The following is a 16,937-nucleotide window of genomic DNA, read 5'->3' as shown; positions in this document are numbered from 1 at the left end:
CGTAGGTTACGTAAATTCATGAGTTTCCTTACACCCACATTTACTTCCTTGTGTGCAATGGTTCCCAAGAAGCATTGAGAGTGATGTGTTCACATTTTTATTCTGCGTTGACTGGGATTCTCATCCCAGTAAGGTTAATAACTTTCTTACAAGATTTGCAAAGGATTCACATGGAAGTATTATTAAGTCTGTTTGTGTTTCAGCAGTATTTGTGGTTTACTTGAGCATAAGAGAGCTTATTTGACTGAGTCAATAAGATGCCTTGTTTCACTTCTTAGTATGTGACGTTATGTGCTACTTTATATTTCTGGATTGTTTCTCATTTTTCCAGCGATGGTATGCTCTGAGTAGGGAGGGTCATCTGTCTGGCAGCTCGGGAATTTCATTTAGGAAGGCATTGCATTCCTGACAGTTGTGGTCCAGTAATACACATTTGGCACAAACAGGAATTCCCCTACAAACTGTTTGGGAGTACCCAAATTTCTGGAATCTGTAATACTGCAGCGGATTTGGAATGTATGGCCTGAGAATGCACATTATATATCCAGCTTTAATGGATATGGGGCACTGTAGTGTGTTGAAAGTGATTATTAAATTCTGAGTAGGGATTAGGTTACCATCTCTCCTAATACAAATTCTCTTGAACTTGACAATTCCTTGTTCTGATAGCTTGTTTGGCATCTCATCTTCAGAAATATCAAGGAGGTCCCAACTTGAAATTATTCCTTTCGAGGTGTTTAGGAATTTGGGGGAGGGTTACTATGACTGGAAATCCTCCAAAACGGATAACTTTCATTAGGTGTTCAGAGTGTCTTGGATTAATAGTTTCTATACATATATTCTCTGGCTTCAGTCACTTAACTACCTTGGGTGATCCTGCAATGCTCTCCAGTTCTTTCTGGATTCTTTGAATTATTAAAAAAAGCTGGAGCACGGGTGTGTCATTTTGTTAGTTTTTTGACCGTTTCACTGTGAGGAGAACTAGGTTTCTCATGTTTATGTCCTGTAATGTTTGGATCTGACAACCCAATAGCTTTCTGGGTTTTAGGGGAGTCAGTTTGCTTCTCTTCACCCTGGACAGGAGAACTCATCCCAACCACATTACAAGCCCCACCATGTAGAGGCAGACGCAGAATATCACAAATCGTTTGGTGCTCAGGGCCTATTCAAAATGTACTATTTTTAAAAATTTAGTTTAGAATGTGATGCTTAGTAACTTTCTCATCAGTGCTACTTTGACAATCAAGACAAAGTTGCCCGTGGTGAACATGGTGAATTTGTTATGCTTACAGTTCTCAATTGTAGGCTTAAGCCTACAATTGAGAACTGTAAGCATAACAAATCTCACAAAATGATGTCCAGTGTCACATTATAAGTTTAACAAAAAAATAATATAATAATAATAAAATAAAACCTACTCACTTTTCAAGCTTATATGATGTTCCAATTAAATAACAGTACCTGTACAAACACAATGTAGTTTATGGCTGATGCTGGAAAACATGCTGCTTCAACTGAAAAGCTATAGGGCTGACTATGTTTCCAGATCTGGAAGGAAAATACAGGCCCAGTGAAAATGTTCACCCCCAGGAACAGTGCTGGTTTGCAATACCCCTACCAGTATAATGTATGTGGGTGCAGGTATGAACATTACAAGATTGAGCACGTATATTGCCACAAAAAAACCTACACCCAATTGTTAATTGTTTGTTGATAGTGTTGCAGTTACATTGAAGTTGGGAACTCCTCTCAACCATTTGGGCTGTAGCAGAGTATAAACAGAAATTATTATTATAATATTATTAAAGTTTCTCATGGTAATACAATAAATTTGATGAGGTGTGAAACTTCTGGAGTAATTTGGAATTGTCAGTTTATTTATTTATTATTTTTTGATAAAATTTTAATCTCAAATTTTTGAGAATTCCAGATATGACATTTTACTATATTTTTAAAATGAAATTATTGATAAAAAACTTTCTCTGTTATATAAAAATGCCATAAATCATACTATAGATGCAAAGATTATTAATACAAAGAATAACCAATATGACTGACCCTACCATTTTCAAAATAGTAACTGGTTTCATTGAAATCTTCATGCTGAAATCCTTGTGATTCTTTTCTGCGAAGCCTCAATAACTGGAAATTTTAATAAATATAATGGAGTGAGAAGAGAAGAATGCTATGTATTAGTTATTTATGGATTTACATGTTACTGCACTTCAAATGTCATAATATATTGCAGGTATTAATTAAAGTTTAAAATATCTATACAAAGTATGTACATGTAAATTTTACTCTACATGTAAAATTGATTATTACAATTATTTTATCTGTAAGAGTATTTGATCCCGTTCCTCCCTAAGAATTTACTATACTGTTGGAGTAAACATTTCTCTGTAGTTATTTCAGGTTTTTCAGCACACACAATATGCAAATTAGCCCACGAAGACACACTTATATAGACATAATACACAGCAGTGTGATGTGTGGTCTAAGCTACTGGTATGCCTAAACCTAACAACATCAATACTGGAGAATACAAAATGCAAACTAAAATAATCCATAACTGATGGAAGGGAAAAATAATGATGATGATAATTGAAGAAACAATGATGATGATAATTAAAAGGAAGTGTGGAAAACTGCAACAAGCAATGCTGAAGAGGTGCCATAATAAAATAAAACCTTCGATCTAGTAAAAATTAAAAATCAAGTACCACACAAAATAAATAAAATTAAAAACAGAGAATAGATAAGCAAGAGTGTAGACTCACCCAGGTAACCACAGTCTCCTGCTTAAAAATGGTGCAACTGCTGCCAGAAAGAAGCAAGGAAATCCCCAATGCACCAAACCCAATGAGCAAATACAGATATCTACTTATGAAGAAAAACATTGGAAAATATAGGAACACTACAGTGACCACTTCGAGGTGGCACTGACTCTGTGGAAATTTCCAAAATACTCTCATTTCTGTCATGACCTGCTAAGAGCAAATGAACTACAGATACCCCCCAGTGCAAGCAACCTGCATTACAGGTGGCCTGTGCATTTCTGCAGGGTTCTGGCTTGCAGTTCAATGATAATGCCTTCTATCAGAAAAGTTCAATGGCACTGGAAAATTATCTATAAATATGCTAAAGAGCTGAAAGGAACTTCATCCCTTGCAAAGATATAACCATACAATAATAACAAAAATGTTATTTTTGAATAAATGACCTGTCATAGCTTCTTTTCAGAGAAGCTGTAACAAGTCATAAAGGTAAGTTACAAGTAAAGCATACTTCTTTATTTACTTTAAAATCCTCAAAATAAGTATCTGATCTCTCAAGTTGCAATTTTATTGTAATCGAATGAAATGAAAATCAAATATCTGCTTTCAGTATGTAACAACATAAGTACCTTATTGTTTCTCTTTCTTTTTTTGTTATTACAGTACAACATCAGTTATCCAGAATAATTTGAAAGCTTGATTTTTCTTCTTTTTTTTTTTTTTTTTTTTTTTTATTAATGGTTGTATTTGACACATTTGTATTATGCTATGAGAGTATTTCTGTCTGTTTTTTTTATGTTGTACATCTGGTGAAACATTGGATTAGGACTAATGGGTTTTCTCGGAAACTGAGTGAAGGGTTTAGTCATTCGCTTCCATGAACTCGATTTTCCATGACATTTTGTTCTCTTCATTTCATATCATGTTTAGTTTAGCTCCAGATTCAATAAGAATAATATCGGTTTGGAACTGTGCGATTTATTATTTTTCTCAGTTTTATACAGTAAAATGCTTGTGCTTGTTGTGCTTGTTATTTGGATTTTAGGAGCATTAGCAACTAAGGCCATATTGCTCCATGATATGCGGTGGTCATTCCCTGACCTTTCCGCATCCTCCGTATTTGGTGGTGACGGGCTCGAACCCCGGTCTAATCAAGAAGCGTGTGCTACGCACTGCTGCTCCTTCCCACCTGGCTACGGAGGCGCCTCACAGTAAAATGCCAATGAAAAGAAACAGCACTGAAATGGGCAGAAAACCAAGAAGAATGCGATATAATCAAATTGATATTATTAGGGAACTTGAGAGATTTAGCAGCAAAAAAAGGTCACAACAACAAATGAAACAAAAAATAATCAAAGATTTTAAAAAATTATTTAAAATTTTTTTTCCACATAAAATTTGCAGTAAAATAACCTATCCAAATATACATACATATGTAAATATGCAAATTTTTATGTATAAGCTATTATTATTATATTTTTTAATTAAATAAATTTATTTTTATCATGCTATTTAAAGTCTTTTTCTTTTAACCTTAATACATTATAACAGAATTTATTTAATTTTACTTTACGTTCAATTATCCAGAAAATTCTTCTATCCAGATGAGGTCTAACATTAATCATTCCAGATAACTGATGCTCTACTGTACTACATTAAATCCAATTCTTTCATCTGATGTGCATTATCTATTGTATTTACTAACTATTGTATTGACAAAATATTTAAGCATGAAACATATATTTACATTTATTATATTGCACTTATTTAACAAATATGGTTTACTAGAGATTTAGGAAATTTATCGTAGGTATATAGCTGTACTATGTAAGTTTATTCTACACTATCACAATTTGAGGTGCCCCGATACTGCACTATAACAGTAAAATTGCTATTAATGCCACTCTGCATTCTATTTTCAATGACACCACTTATCCAAGAGTTGACCTTAAGTAAATAATTTTGTTTTTAATTTGAATAGTATCACCAAAATAGATCAATCCCTATTCAATGAAAAACTCTGAAGCACTTACATGATTTACTGGTCTCTTGTCACACAAAACATCTGGCCTCAGTTAGCCTTATACCAAATGGTGGACAGAAGAAAATCTTCTGATTAAATACATAATGAAATGTAGGAGTATATTTTATTTTCTGCAGTAGACTAATGTAGCCTATGGTTTTTTTTTTTTTTAGGAGCATTAGCAACTAAGGCCATATTGCTCAGGGATATGTGGTGGTCATTCCCTGACCTTTCCACATCCTCCATATTTGGTGGTGACAGGCTCAAACCCCGGTCTAATCAAGAAGCGTGTGCTATGCACTGCTGCTTCTTCCCACCTGGCTATGGAGGCACCTCTAATGTAGCCTATTGCAGCAATTTAAAAGTGTGAGGTTTTATTTCAGGGCAGGCACTGAAATATGATGACAGTACATTATCCAGCATTCTATTTCTCTATCATTTTTCCTGAAGACGCTCTGTTTGTATTGAACATGGCTTGGGCTTGTGGTAGTCTTGTAGATGACACCCTTACCCAATTGTCACCCAGAAGTCACTAATTTTGTTTTTAATTTTAATAGCATCATCAAAAAACCTTGCCATCTGATGAAAGACCAGCAAATCTAGAAAAAGTCTGTCATAGCAGATATAGCTCTTTTGGTTGTGCTATTCAATTTAAAAAAAAAAAAAAAAATAGTAACTTTAGGTCTATTCATGAATAACGGTGTGGTACTGTTTGTAAAGTGAACGTAGGCCCAAGCCTTGCCACGATGGATGGAATAAAGCATTCCCAGACAAAACAAGAACAGAAAAATAAACCACAGGGCATCAACTATTATTCAACACCAATGTTAGGCAAAAACCATGCACTTTTACTAAAGTGCTGCAATATGCCAATGCAGCCCAGTACTAGAAGTTAAAATATATTTGTAAATTTTATTACGTATTGAATCAGAAGGTTTCCTTCAACACGCCACTTGGATGCTCATTTAGATTCAATACATTATTCACAACTCAGCACAAAGTTGGTAATGGAGGCCACCTGCCATCTGAACAAAAAGTAAGTCTTGAAACAGTCTGTCATAGCAATGTTTCAAAGTTTTAACTGAATAGTAGATTTGCCTCTTTTCTCAATACTATTCATATTCAAAATTAAACAGCAGCATTAAGTACATTTTTGGTTGTTATTTGGGGGTTTTTTTTTTTTTTTTTATTAGGAGCATTAGCAACTAAGGCCATATTGCTCCGGGGATATGCGGTGGTCATTCCCTGACCATTCCGCATCCTCCGTATTTGGTGGGCATGGGCTCGAACCCGGGTCTAATCAAGAAGTGTGTGCTACGCACTGCTGCTCCTGCCCACCTGGCTACAGAGGTGCCTCATTAAGTACATGACATTATAAACTCGCAAGGTAAGTCAATGCTATCCATGTGCTAAATCTTCACATGTAGCACAGTGGTTATAATTGCTGTCCTTCCCACATTCAAAATTAAATAGCAGCATTAAGTACTGCAGTCCCCAGTGCATTGCCCATGGACACCATGGCACCCCAAGGATTTTTTGGGAGCCTGCATGAAGAAGTCAGCGAACAATGAGGGAATGTACATAATATTATAAACTCGCAAGGTAAGTCAATGCTATCCATGTGCTAAATCTTCACATGTAGCACAGTGGTTATAGTCACTGTCCTTCCCATACTGGATAGTAAAGGCAAGGCTCTGGTTTGATTCCTGTTGTCAATGACCCAAGGAACTTTATGGACTTTTTTCACTCTGTGACTGAGTTTGTCTCAGGTAAGGACTCGCTTTATTATATCATACATATAATATTTATTATATCATACATATAATAAAGTTTAATTTATCAATTAAACTTTATTACATGTATGTATGTACAAGAAAATCACGTTATATATGGGGTCAGCAGGTGTTCGCTTATTTTTTATTTATTTATTTTTTATTTTTGGTAGTTGTTGGCGCATAGGCTTCTGTGGCCATAATGCACCTCCCAAGATTTTTGCAGTACTCTGATCCAAGCCCGAGGCGGGAATCGAACCTGCGACCTTTGGGTTGCTAGGCAGGCACTTTACCCACCTGGCTAGCCCGGTCGGCGTGTTCACTCATATCCGCGGTTTCAGCCATCCACAGTCTTGGAACATATCCACCGCAGATACAGGGTCTTACTGTACAGTGAATGGATGCTGACTAGCTCAGGCACATATTCATGTGACTGTTTGAAAGGGAGTGATGGAATTACATATGCCAATTCTAGAGAACACTGCCCCTGGAAGTATCAACAGAAAAGCATGCAGCAGAAACTGAATATCTACATGTGAGAGAGAGAGAGAGCACGAGCAGAAACAATGTCTACATGAAAGAGAGAGAAAGAGTTCCCCACCCATGTCACAAAATCTGCAACATGAGTTGGGAACCTACAGCCATTTGTAATTTCATACTCATTTTTAGTCACATTAGCACATAGACATAATATGCCTATTGTTTTCATCATGTCCATGTCAGCAACAGAGATAGGGAATGAAAAAATTTATTATTGTTAACAGAGCATATTCAGGAAAGACAAAGACAGGCAAAGGAGAAGGGGAGCCATGCTTCATACCATAAGCTGTTTGAAAACAATCAGACAGCTTTTCCCAAAATCAGATCAAGTTCAGATGGGCATTGAGCCTGTGTCATACAAAATGACTTACAGTAATGGAAAGGTAATAATGAGAGTAATTTTTTTTAAGCCAAATTATTATGAGAATATGACAAAAATCACTTCAGACAATGTGAAAAAGCAAGCATATGATTGCCTCATCATGGATGACTTAAATTGGAAAGGTTTTTCAAACAACTAGATGACTGTTATTTATTCCAACATATCAGAGAACGAGCATCTGGGGGAGGGGGAGGATTATAATATCCTAAACCTCATTTTCACCGAGGATTGAAACTGCATCCAAAACTTGAGAGCACAGTAAACAATAACAGATAGTTAAATGTCATAAATGGGTAGTGTACAAAGAAACTTTCTTTCAAGAGAGGAGAATGTAATGGACTGAGGTAAGGGCGACTAAAGAGGTCTCAGTTTTTAAATTGTGTGCAGTGGGACCAACTGATGATGTCACCAACAGCAAATTCTAAATGGGAAGTATTCCGGAAAATAATCAAAGAAGTTACAGAGCTTTTCATACTAACAAAGAAATACAATAGACCATCAATAATTCAAACTAATTGAGACCAGGGGTAGTTTGGACTTCTGATTTGTTTGGATTTTCGAACTTATCAAAAATACTGTTCTGGAGACAAAAAAAAAAAAAAAGGTTTAATATATTTAGAAATAAAATCACTAAATTGTTCTCACTTATTTATACATAGGTAACAAAACAAATAGAACTTTCAACCACAATAATGCATATACAGGTTTTAAGGAAAATAATTACTTATTTTTTTGCTGCACCATTTTCAAACTCCATTTCTTTACTGCCAAATCTCTCACTCTTTTCAGCAAGAGTAGCTGAATTGGACAGCATTCAGTTTAGCATTAGCATTAGTAGAGGCATACGATGCAAGAAAGCAAGCTTATGCAGCATCATGTCAAAGATGGAAGTCTGTTCCACCAATCAACTACCCACTGGCTAAAGGCAAACTTCTGCACATCTATCCTACAACTGTCTTTCCTCAATTTGAATTTATGCCCTCTTGGGTGATTATTCTGAGCAAGAGGAAGAATCCCATCAGCACTGAGCATGCTCAAACCTTTCAAGGCTTTATACACCTCAATCAGATCACCTCACAGGTGCCTAGTCTCCAGACACTAATTTGCAAAACTTAAGCCTTTCTTAATAAGAGAGCAACCCTTTGTTCCATTCACTAATCTTGTTGCCCTTCTCTGTACTCATTCCAACAGCTCTACATCCTTCTTGAAATGAGGCCTCCAGACCTGTATATAGTACTCAAGGTGTGGCCTGACCATCGCCTTATACAAGGAAATAATCACCTCCTTATCCCTGCTAGAAAAATTCCTGTATATCATTGACAAGACACCATGAGCTACTCTTGCAGACCATCTGCACTGCTCAGAAAACTTCATATCTGCCTGCACAATTACCCCCAGGTCCTTTTCATTCTCTACCACTGTCAGTGTAGTACCGCAGAGTTGATATGTTACTCTGGGGGTTACTGCTTCCCATATGTAGTACTTTACATTTGTCAATGTTAAACTTCATTTGCCACCTCTCAGCCCATCTGCTGAACTTTTCTAGATCCTGTTGCAGCAATGTACTGTCTGTAAGTTTGTTGCTTGTACCAAGCTAATGCAGTCTCTAGAGCAGAAAATGCCTCAGCATGCATAGGCCCAGTGTTGATGTCATTTTCTTTGTCCATATCATTTTCTAGAGCTCCAGTTACTTTTACATTCACAATTTAGTTTTCATTTAAAACAGAAACCCTGTAGCAATGATATCATTTTCCAGCCAAGCCCTTGCATCCCCTTCATCGCAATCTTCAAACCCAGGGTTTAACTGAAACAATTGATTATCTCCTTCAGTATTTGTCCCTCATCTCCTTCTGCTCATCTCCTATGGCTTCTGCAATAGCCACAGCTTTTTCCAAGCATTTTTTAAATTCTACACAGTGAGGATTTCCACATGTCAGCAAACATGCCGCAGCTCCTAAAGACTGAGCTCTTTTTCAAAAAAGCTAAATACCTTCTTCATTGCTTTCTGCTAAAAGTAAATGACACAAGACTTGTGTTTTGTAGATTCTCTTCAACTTTTCAATGACTTCCTGGTCCACTGGTTTGGTGAGTGCAGGAAAGTTTGGTGGAAGAAACATGACCGCGAATCCATCATTTACTTTGTTTAATGTTTCCACTGAAGGATGTGATAAGCATGTTGTCTAGGATAAGCAAGGTCTTGCCCATTTTGCTTTCTCATTCACAATGCTTTTTTGACATTTGGAATAAAATTGTTGGTAAACCATATCAAATTACAAAGTGCGAAATATCAGATTAAAAAGTGTTATCCTTTGTTAGTACTGTATGTGTATTAATTAAACTATCCACATAAGCTTAAATTTATTTTTTTATTTTAATAACCTGTGGATAATATTCTTCCGATTTTCACATATCGTTTAATTTTGTAAATTGATAAGTTAATAAAAATGTAAATTTGTGCTTTATATCTTTATTTTTATAGTCTGCGGACAATATTTCACTGATTTTTGCTTATTAGAATTTCCATTTAATAGAATTGAAATTCAATTAGCAAACATGATCACAATAACTGGCGTTTTCTGTAATTATTTTATGTCACCAGCATAAAAGAAAATAAATAAATCCATGCTAGCCCATTCGGATTATTGACATTCAGATTTTCGATGCTCTACTGTACTGTACTGTTCTGTTCAAGGCTTAGACTTAATGGATGTTAGATGAACTATTGAGACATGTGGGAGAGAAATAAAGTGCAAGGGATGAATATAAATTATCAGGCAATACAGAAGCTTATAGTAGATATAACCTAGTCTGTAATCAAGTCAGAAAGGAGATTAGGCAAGCTAGAGAAGTCTCTGGCAAAAAATGCAAAGAAAAGCAGAAAAGACTTCTATGCTCATATTAACAGTAGGAGGAAGGGGTTGAATCATATTAGGCTCCTTGATGTCTATATGTTAAATGTTGATGACCCTGATCAGGTTGCAGACAAATTGAATAGTTATTTTACATCTACATGCACACAAGGAATTTTTTAGAGAAGAGGATGCCAGAAGTTTATCAAACTCTAACAAGGGGCTAAATGACTTTGTGATAACTGAAAGGAAAATGGAGGAGAAATTGTTGAGGATGGATATGAAAAAGGCACCTGGGGTAGATGGAATCTATCAAATTATATTAAGAGAAGCAGCAAAGGAGTTAAGTAAACCCTTAGCCATAATTATGAGAGCATCCTCGGGGGAGGTCCCTATGGAATGGAGAAGTGAGAATATATATCCAAGTTCATAAAGGGGGATCAAAAGGCAATGAGTAATTATAGAGCTGTTAGCTTAACATCTGTTCTAAAGAAAATATCCTATGGAGTCACTGGTTAAAAAAGTAATGCAGGACCATTTACACAAGAATGCAATTATACTGCAACCACAGCATGGATTTGTCTTCTCTAACCTGTCTGCTGATGTTACCAGCAGCAAATTCTAAATAGGAAGCATTCAAGGAATTAATCTTGGAAGCTACTAGGTTTTTCATACCAACTAAGAAATACAGTTCAAACTTACCAAAGAGTTCAGCGTAGGCCTATATGGATGTCAGATGAACTAATGAGACCTGCAGCAGAGAAGAAAAATGCATGAGATGCATATAAATTATCAGAAGACACAGATGCCTATGGTAGATATAAGATAGTCTGTAATCAATTCACAAAGGACTTTAGGCTAGCAAAGGAAGATTACAAGAAATCTTTGGCAAAGGATGCAAAGAAAAACAGTAAAAACTTCTTTATTTATGTAAACTCTAGAAGGAGATGAAGTATATTGGTCCACTTGATATCGATGGTTCAATTGTTGAGGATTCTGCCCAGATAGCTAACAAATTGAATGAGTATTTTTCATCTACATTCACACATCAGGAATTCTGAAGGGAAGTGGAAGCCAGAAGCTTATCAAACTCTAACAGGGAGTTTGATGATTTTGTAATAACTGAGGGCAAAGTGCAGGGGAAATTGCTGAAGTTAAACATAAGGAAGGCACCAGGGGATGGATGAGATCTATTGACTTATATTAGAGTCAACAGCGACAAAGGAAGTAAGCAGGTCCTCAGCCAGATTATGAGGGCATCCATGGACTCAGCAGAGGTCCCCATGAATTCCCCAAGGGCACACATCTGGTGAGTATGGGCTTAGTACACCTAGGGTCCTGAGCTGGATATCATCATTCTACTCTTTCTTGGTGATTCCCTTCTACTTCTGACTTGTTTTCTCTCTCTCTCATGGTAACTCAGAAATTGGTTTTTTTTTTGGCTGGTGCAGCAAAAGCCTCAGGCTTCCTTCCACCATATGGCTAATGATGATGATGACAACCGAAGATGTGAAAATGTATCACCAATTTACAAAGGAGGATTGAAAGGTGACAAGTAATTACAAACCTATTAGTTTAACTTCTGTTCAGGGGAAAATAATGGAGTCGCTAGTTAAAGAAGCACTGCAGGATCATCTAGCCAAGGCTGCAGTTATAGTTTAAACACAGCATGGGTTTGTTAAGGGGAAGTCTTGTCTGACCAATTTGAGTGGATACTATGATGTGGTCCCAAAGGAAGTGGATGCAAAAATAATTTTGATATCATATACTTGGATTTTAGGAAAGCTTTTGATACTGTTGCACATGGAAGCCTACTGTACAAGTTGGAGCAGTATGGCATTAAGGGAAAGTTGCTACAATGGATAAAAGGATGGTTGAGTCAGAGAAGACAGTTGTAATCAATGGACACTGCTCATCATGGACTAATGTTATTAGTGGAGTTCCCCAAGGGTCCATATATTGGGCTCATTGTTGTTTTCTATATTTATCAATGATACTGATACTGATGAAGATATATCAGGCTTAATGTCCAGGTTTGCAGCTGATACGAAGGCTGGTAGAGTTGCTAATGACAGTAATGAAGGTACATCACTGTAACAGGATCTCAAAAAATTGAGCAGATGGGCTGAGAGGTGGCAACTGAAGTTTAACATTGACAAATGCAAAGTGCTGCATATGGGTAGCAATAACCCCAGAGTGACATACCAACTGTGTGGTACAACACTCAGGATAGTGGAGAATGAAAAAGCCCTGGGGATAACTGTGCAGTCAGATATGAAGTTGTCTAAGCAGTGCAGACAGGCTGCAAGAGTAGCTCATGGGGTCTTGTCAAAGATATACAGGAATTTTGCAAAGCAGGGATAAGGAGGTGATTAACCCCTTGTGTAAGTCAATGGTCAGGCCACACCTTTAGTACTGTATACAGGTCTGGAGGCCTCATTTTAGGAAAGATATTGAGCTACTAGAACGAGTACAGAGAAGGGCAACGAGATTGGTGAGTGGAACAAAGCATTGCTGTTACCAAGATATGCTTAAGTTCTGCAAATTGCAGCATCAGGAGACTAGGCAGCTGCAAGCTAACTGACATGTATAAGGCCTTGAATGGATTCAGCAAGCACAATGCTGATGGGATTCTTCCTTATGCTTGGATTCCACACCTCAGTGGGCATAAATTCAAATTGAGGAAAGGCAGTTATAGAATAGATGTGCATAAATTTGCCTTTAGCCAGCAGGTGGTTGATTGCTGGAACAAGCTTCTATTTGTCGTTGTGGAAGTTGGCAGCATAAATAAATTCAAGGCTGAACTAGACAAAATTTTGGAGTGAATAGATGGCTGAAACAGGAAGGGTTTTTTTTTTTTTTTTTTTTGGCTGATGCTATATAAGCTTGCTTTCTTGCATCATATGCCTCTACTAATGCTAACCAATCTGATAGGTTAATATGGTGCAGTGACCAAGGAACTGGATGCAAAAATTAATTTTGACATCATATACTTAGTTCTCAGGAAATCTTTTGATACTTTTAAGTTGTTCACATAAAAAACTGCGGTACAAACTGGAACAATGTGGCATTATAGGCAAGTTACCACTATGGATAAAGGGATGGTTAAGTGGAAGGCAGAAAATGGTTATCAATAGGCACTGCTTTTCATGGACTAATATTATTAATTCAGTTTTCCAGGGTTCTGTGCTGGGTCCATTATTGTTTTCGATATTTATCAATGATATTCGTGAAGGTATATCAGGCTTAATGACTGAGTTTGCAGATAATACAAAGGTTGTCAGGGTGGTTAACGACAGCCATCAGGGTGAGTTACTGCAACAAGACCTAGCAAAATTGGGTCGATGGGCTGAGAAATGGCAGTTTAACATTGACAAATGCAAGGTACTGCACATTAAGGGAAAGTTGCTACAATGGATAAAAGGATGGTTGAGTCAGAGAAGACAGTTGTAATCAATGGACACTGCTCATCATGGACTAATGTTATTAGTGGAATTCCCCAAGGGTCCATATTGGGCTCATTGTTGTTTTCTATATTTATCAATGATACTGATGAAGGTATATCAGGCTTAATGTCCAGGTTTGCAGCTGATACGAAGGCTGGTAGAGTTGTTAATGACAGTAATGAAGGTACGCACACCCCTTCGACAGAGTAACTTATTAACTGTGTGGTACTACACTCAGTATAGTGGAGAATGAAAAAGACCTGAGGATAATTGTGCAGTCAGATGATACCAGCATGGATTCATGAAGGGAAAGTCTTGCATCACCATTCTGGCTAAATATTACGAAGTAATGAAACATCTGAGCAGTGCACACACGCTGCCAGGACAGCTCATGGGGTTTTGTCAATGATATGCAGAAAAAGAAACTTTGTTAGTAGGGATAAGGAGATGATTATCCCTTTGTATAAGGCCATGGTTAGGCCACATCTTGAGTACCGTATACAGCTTGGGAGGCCTCACTTTAGGAAGAATGTAAACTGCTGGAATAGATGCAGAGAATGGCAACCAGATTGGTGAAGGGTACAAAAGGGTGCTCTTATCTAGAAAGGCTTCAGTTCTGAAAATTGCAGCATCTCGACACCAGACACCTGTGGGAAGATCTGATTGATATGCTTAAAAGTCTTGAATCATTAGCATTAGCAAGAGTACATGGTGCAAGAAAGCAAGCTTATAAAGCATCAGCAAAAAAACAAAACGCACGCCCCTTCGACTGAGTAGGGTGAATGTTAATGGTATTCTTTCACTTGCTGAGATTACACACAATGAGGGGGAGGGGACATAAGTTCAAGTTGTGGAAGGTTGGTTGCAGGAGAGATATGCAGAGGTATGCCTTCTGCCAGGGGATGGTTGATTGTTGGAACAGGCTTTCATCTGCTGTTGTGGAAGTGGTTGGGTTGATAAATTCAAGGGGGGGGGGACTAAACAAATTCTTGGAGGGTATGGATGGGTGAACTGTGTTTTTTTTTTTTCTTCTTCTTCTTTTCTGGCTGATGCTATATAAGCTTGCTTTCTTGTATCAGTTGCAATTAATACTACTATTACTTGAGCTCTATTACTCTGGCGCAGTCACACAGAACTTGACCGGTGCACAACTTTGTTTTTTTGTTTTGGTTTTTCTCAATTTTGCTTGTGTTTTAACAATATTTTTTTCTTTTCTTAATGAATTGCAGTTCTTATCATATGTAATTTTTAATTTTTAATAAAAAAATTTAAATATTTGAAAAATGCTATACATTATTTTAAAAAATGTACATATATATAAAATACTGCTGAAAAGTTACAGTCATAAAATATAAATGTGACTAAATCATTCCTATTTTCCATTTTAGAGAATGATTAAGAACAAAAAATGTAAATCTTACATTTTTGCACATATTGACATGTTTTTCAAACAAAGGTTTGTTTGTTTGTTATTTGGTTTTTAGGAGCATTAGCAACTAAGGCCATATTGCTCCAGGATATGCGGTGGTCATTCCCTGACCTTTCCGCATCCTCCATATTTGGTGGTGACGGGCTCGAACCCGGGTCTAATCAAGAGGCGTGTGCTATGCACTGCTGCTCCTTCCCACCTGGCTACGGAGGCGCCTTTCAAACAAAGGAAATAAATAATAATAATAATCAAATAAATGAACTGTTTTACATCAATAATAATAACCAGGGCAAAAAATGCATTTTGTATAAAACAAACAACAACAAATAGGAATTAGTTTCCATAGCAGACACCTCTGCCTCACAGCCAACACACCAATTTCAACTACAGAGTTGAAAACTACAGAACAACTACAGAGCACAAAAAAGTAATAAAAATGGTGATGCAGAATGTGTTGTCAGGTTCTATGTTTTTACTTCCAAGTAAACAATAATTTTTAAATTCCAAAATATCTCAAATAAAAGCCTGACTATTTAAGAGGGGGAAAAAAATTCTGATTTTTAATCATTAATTAACAGTTAATACACAACACACATTTCTGAAGGGCACCTATCAGGTTCTGCACAACTGGTACCAGTTTAACTGGAAAGATAAAGGCATATGGGCTACCAGATATATTAAGTTAACTTTGCATTATGCAGGAAATGACTGGTCTCTGATACATAAAGGTAAAGGGTCAAAGTTGGGAATGGCTGATATAAGACTGAAGTCTGTACATGTGACAATCGAAAGGAATGATTCAGTGTTGAGATCTATCAAACTTCAAATTGGAATGATTATGGGGGCAAAATATGCAAGTGGCAGGTGTGAGCACTTAATCATGTTGGCTTGACAGCAGCCAACATAGTGAAGTGATCCCATTATGTGGTCTCACAAGTTTTATTGCTGTTGACTGGCACAACAGTGATCGAACAAACAACCAAAGGTCACAAGTGGGACAGTCACAGGTGGTCAATGCCTGTTGTGAGCATCATGTGTCTTGTCTCTTAACACATTAGTGATACAGCACAGGAGCCCAGAACAACATAAGAATAGTAAGACAATAGCTCACATAGGCTATGGCAGTCGACAACCATCATGGGTACCTATGCTCACTGTGAGGCACATAGTGCCGACGTGCCCATGCATGTTGCATAGGCACATCAGCACCAACAACATACCACCGATATATAGAAATCTGTTGGCTAGTCTGATGAATCCTGTTTCTGACTATCAATCCAATGGGCATATCTGCATTTTAAGAAATGCAACAGGAGGCCATGGCATGGATGCACTGTTGGTGTTCTGCAGGCTACAGGTAGTAGTGTTATGGTTTGGGGGTCTGTTATTGCAGTACAAGCCTACCTTTCTATTATCACCAACCAATTACACCACTTTGCAATGACAGTATATGCAGACAACTCCAGTGGCTATGAATAAGACAAAGCACCATGCCACAAGGCCTGGCAGGTTGCTAATGGTTTCATGATCGTGACAATGACCTCTCTATCCTCCCATGGCTGCCCAACTCATGCAATCTCAATCCAACAGGCATGTTTGGGGCCTACTGGAAACGGCATTCAATGCTACAACCATCCACCTGACAATGTGCAGGCATTACTGGACACATCATACAACATATTGGTAGCACTACCACAGAACACCCAGCAATGCCTTGTA

The 16,937-nt window shown here is 37.2% G+C and overlaps 1 protein-coding gene across 1 annotated transcript in view; it reads right to left on the bottom strand.

Moving 5' to 3' along the window:
- Positions 1-16,937, bottom strand: part of LOC150080941 (pseudouridylate synthase RPUSD2-like) — a 234,786-nt gene that overhangs the window by 191,776 nt on the left and 26,073 nt on the right. Inside the window, exon 2 of the mRNA XM_090380859.1 lies at positions 2,064-2,142. Within this exon, the coding sequence (XP_090236985.1) occupies positions 2,064-2,142 (79 nt within the window). The remainder of the gene's footprint in view (positions 1-2,063; positions 2,143-16,937) is intronic.

This window comes from Mastigoproctus giganteus, chromosome 9 (assembly GCF_048544385.1).
Source record: "Mastigoproctus giganteus isolate SK-2022 chromosome 9, ASM4854438v1, whole genome shotgun sequence".
Taxonomy (NCBI): Eukaryota; Metazoa; Arthropoda; class Arachnida; order Uropygi; family Thelyphonidae; genus Mastigoproctus; species Mastigoproctus giganteus.
The sequence above is the reverse complement of the archived record's forward strand: the minus strand, read 5'-3'. Positions and strand labels throughout refer to the sequence as shown.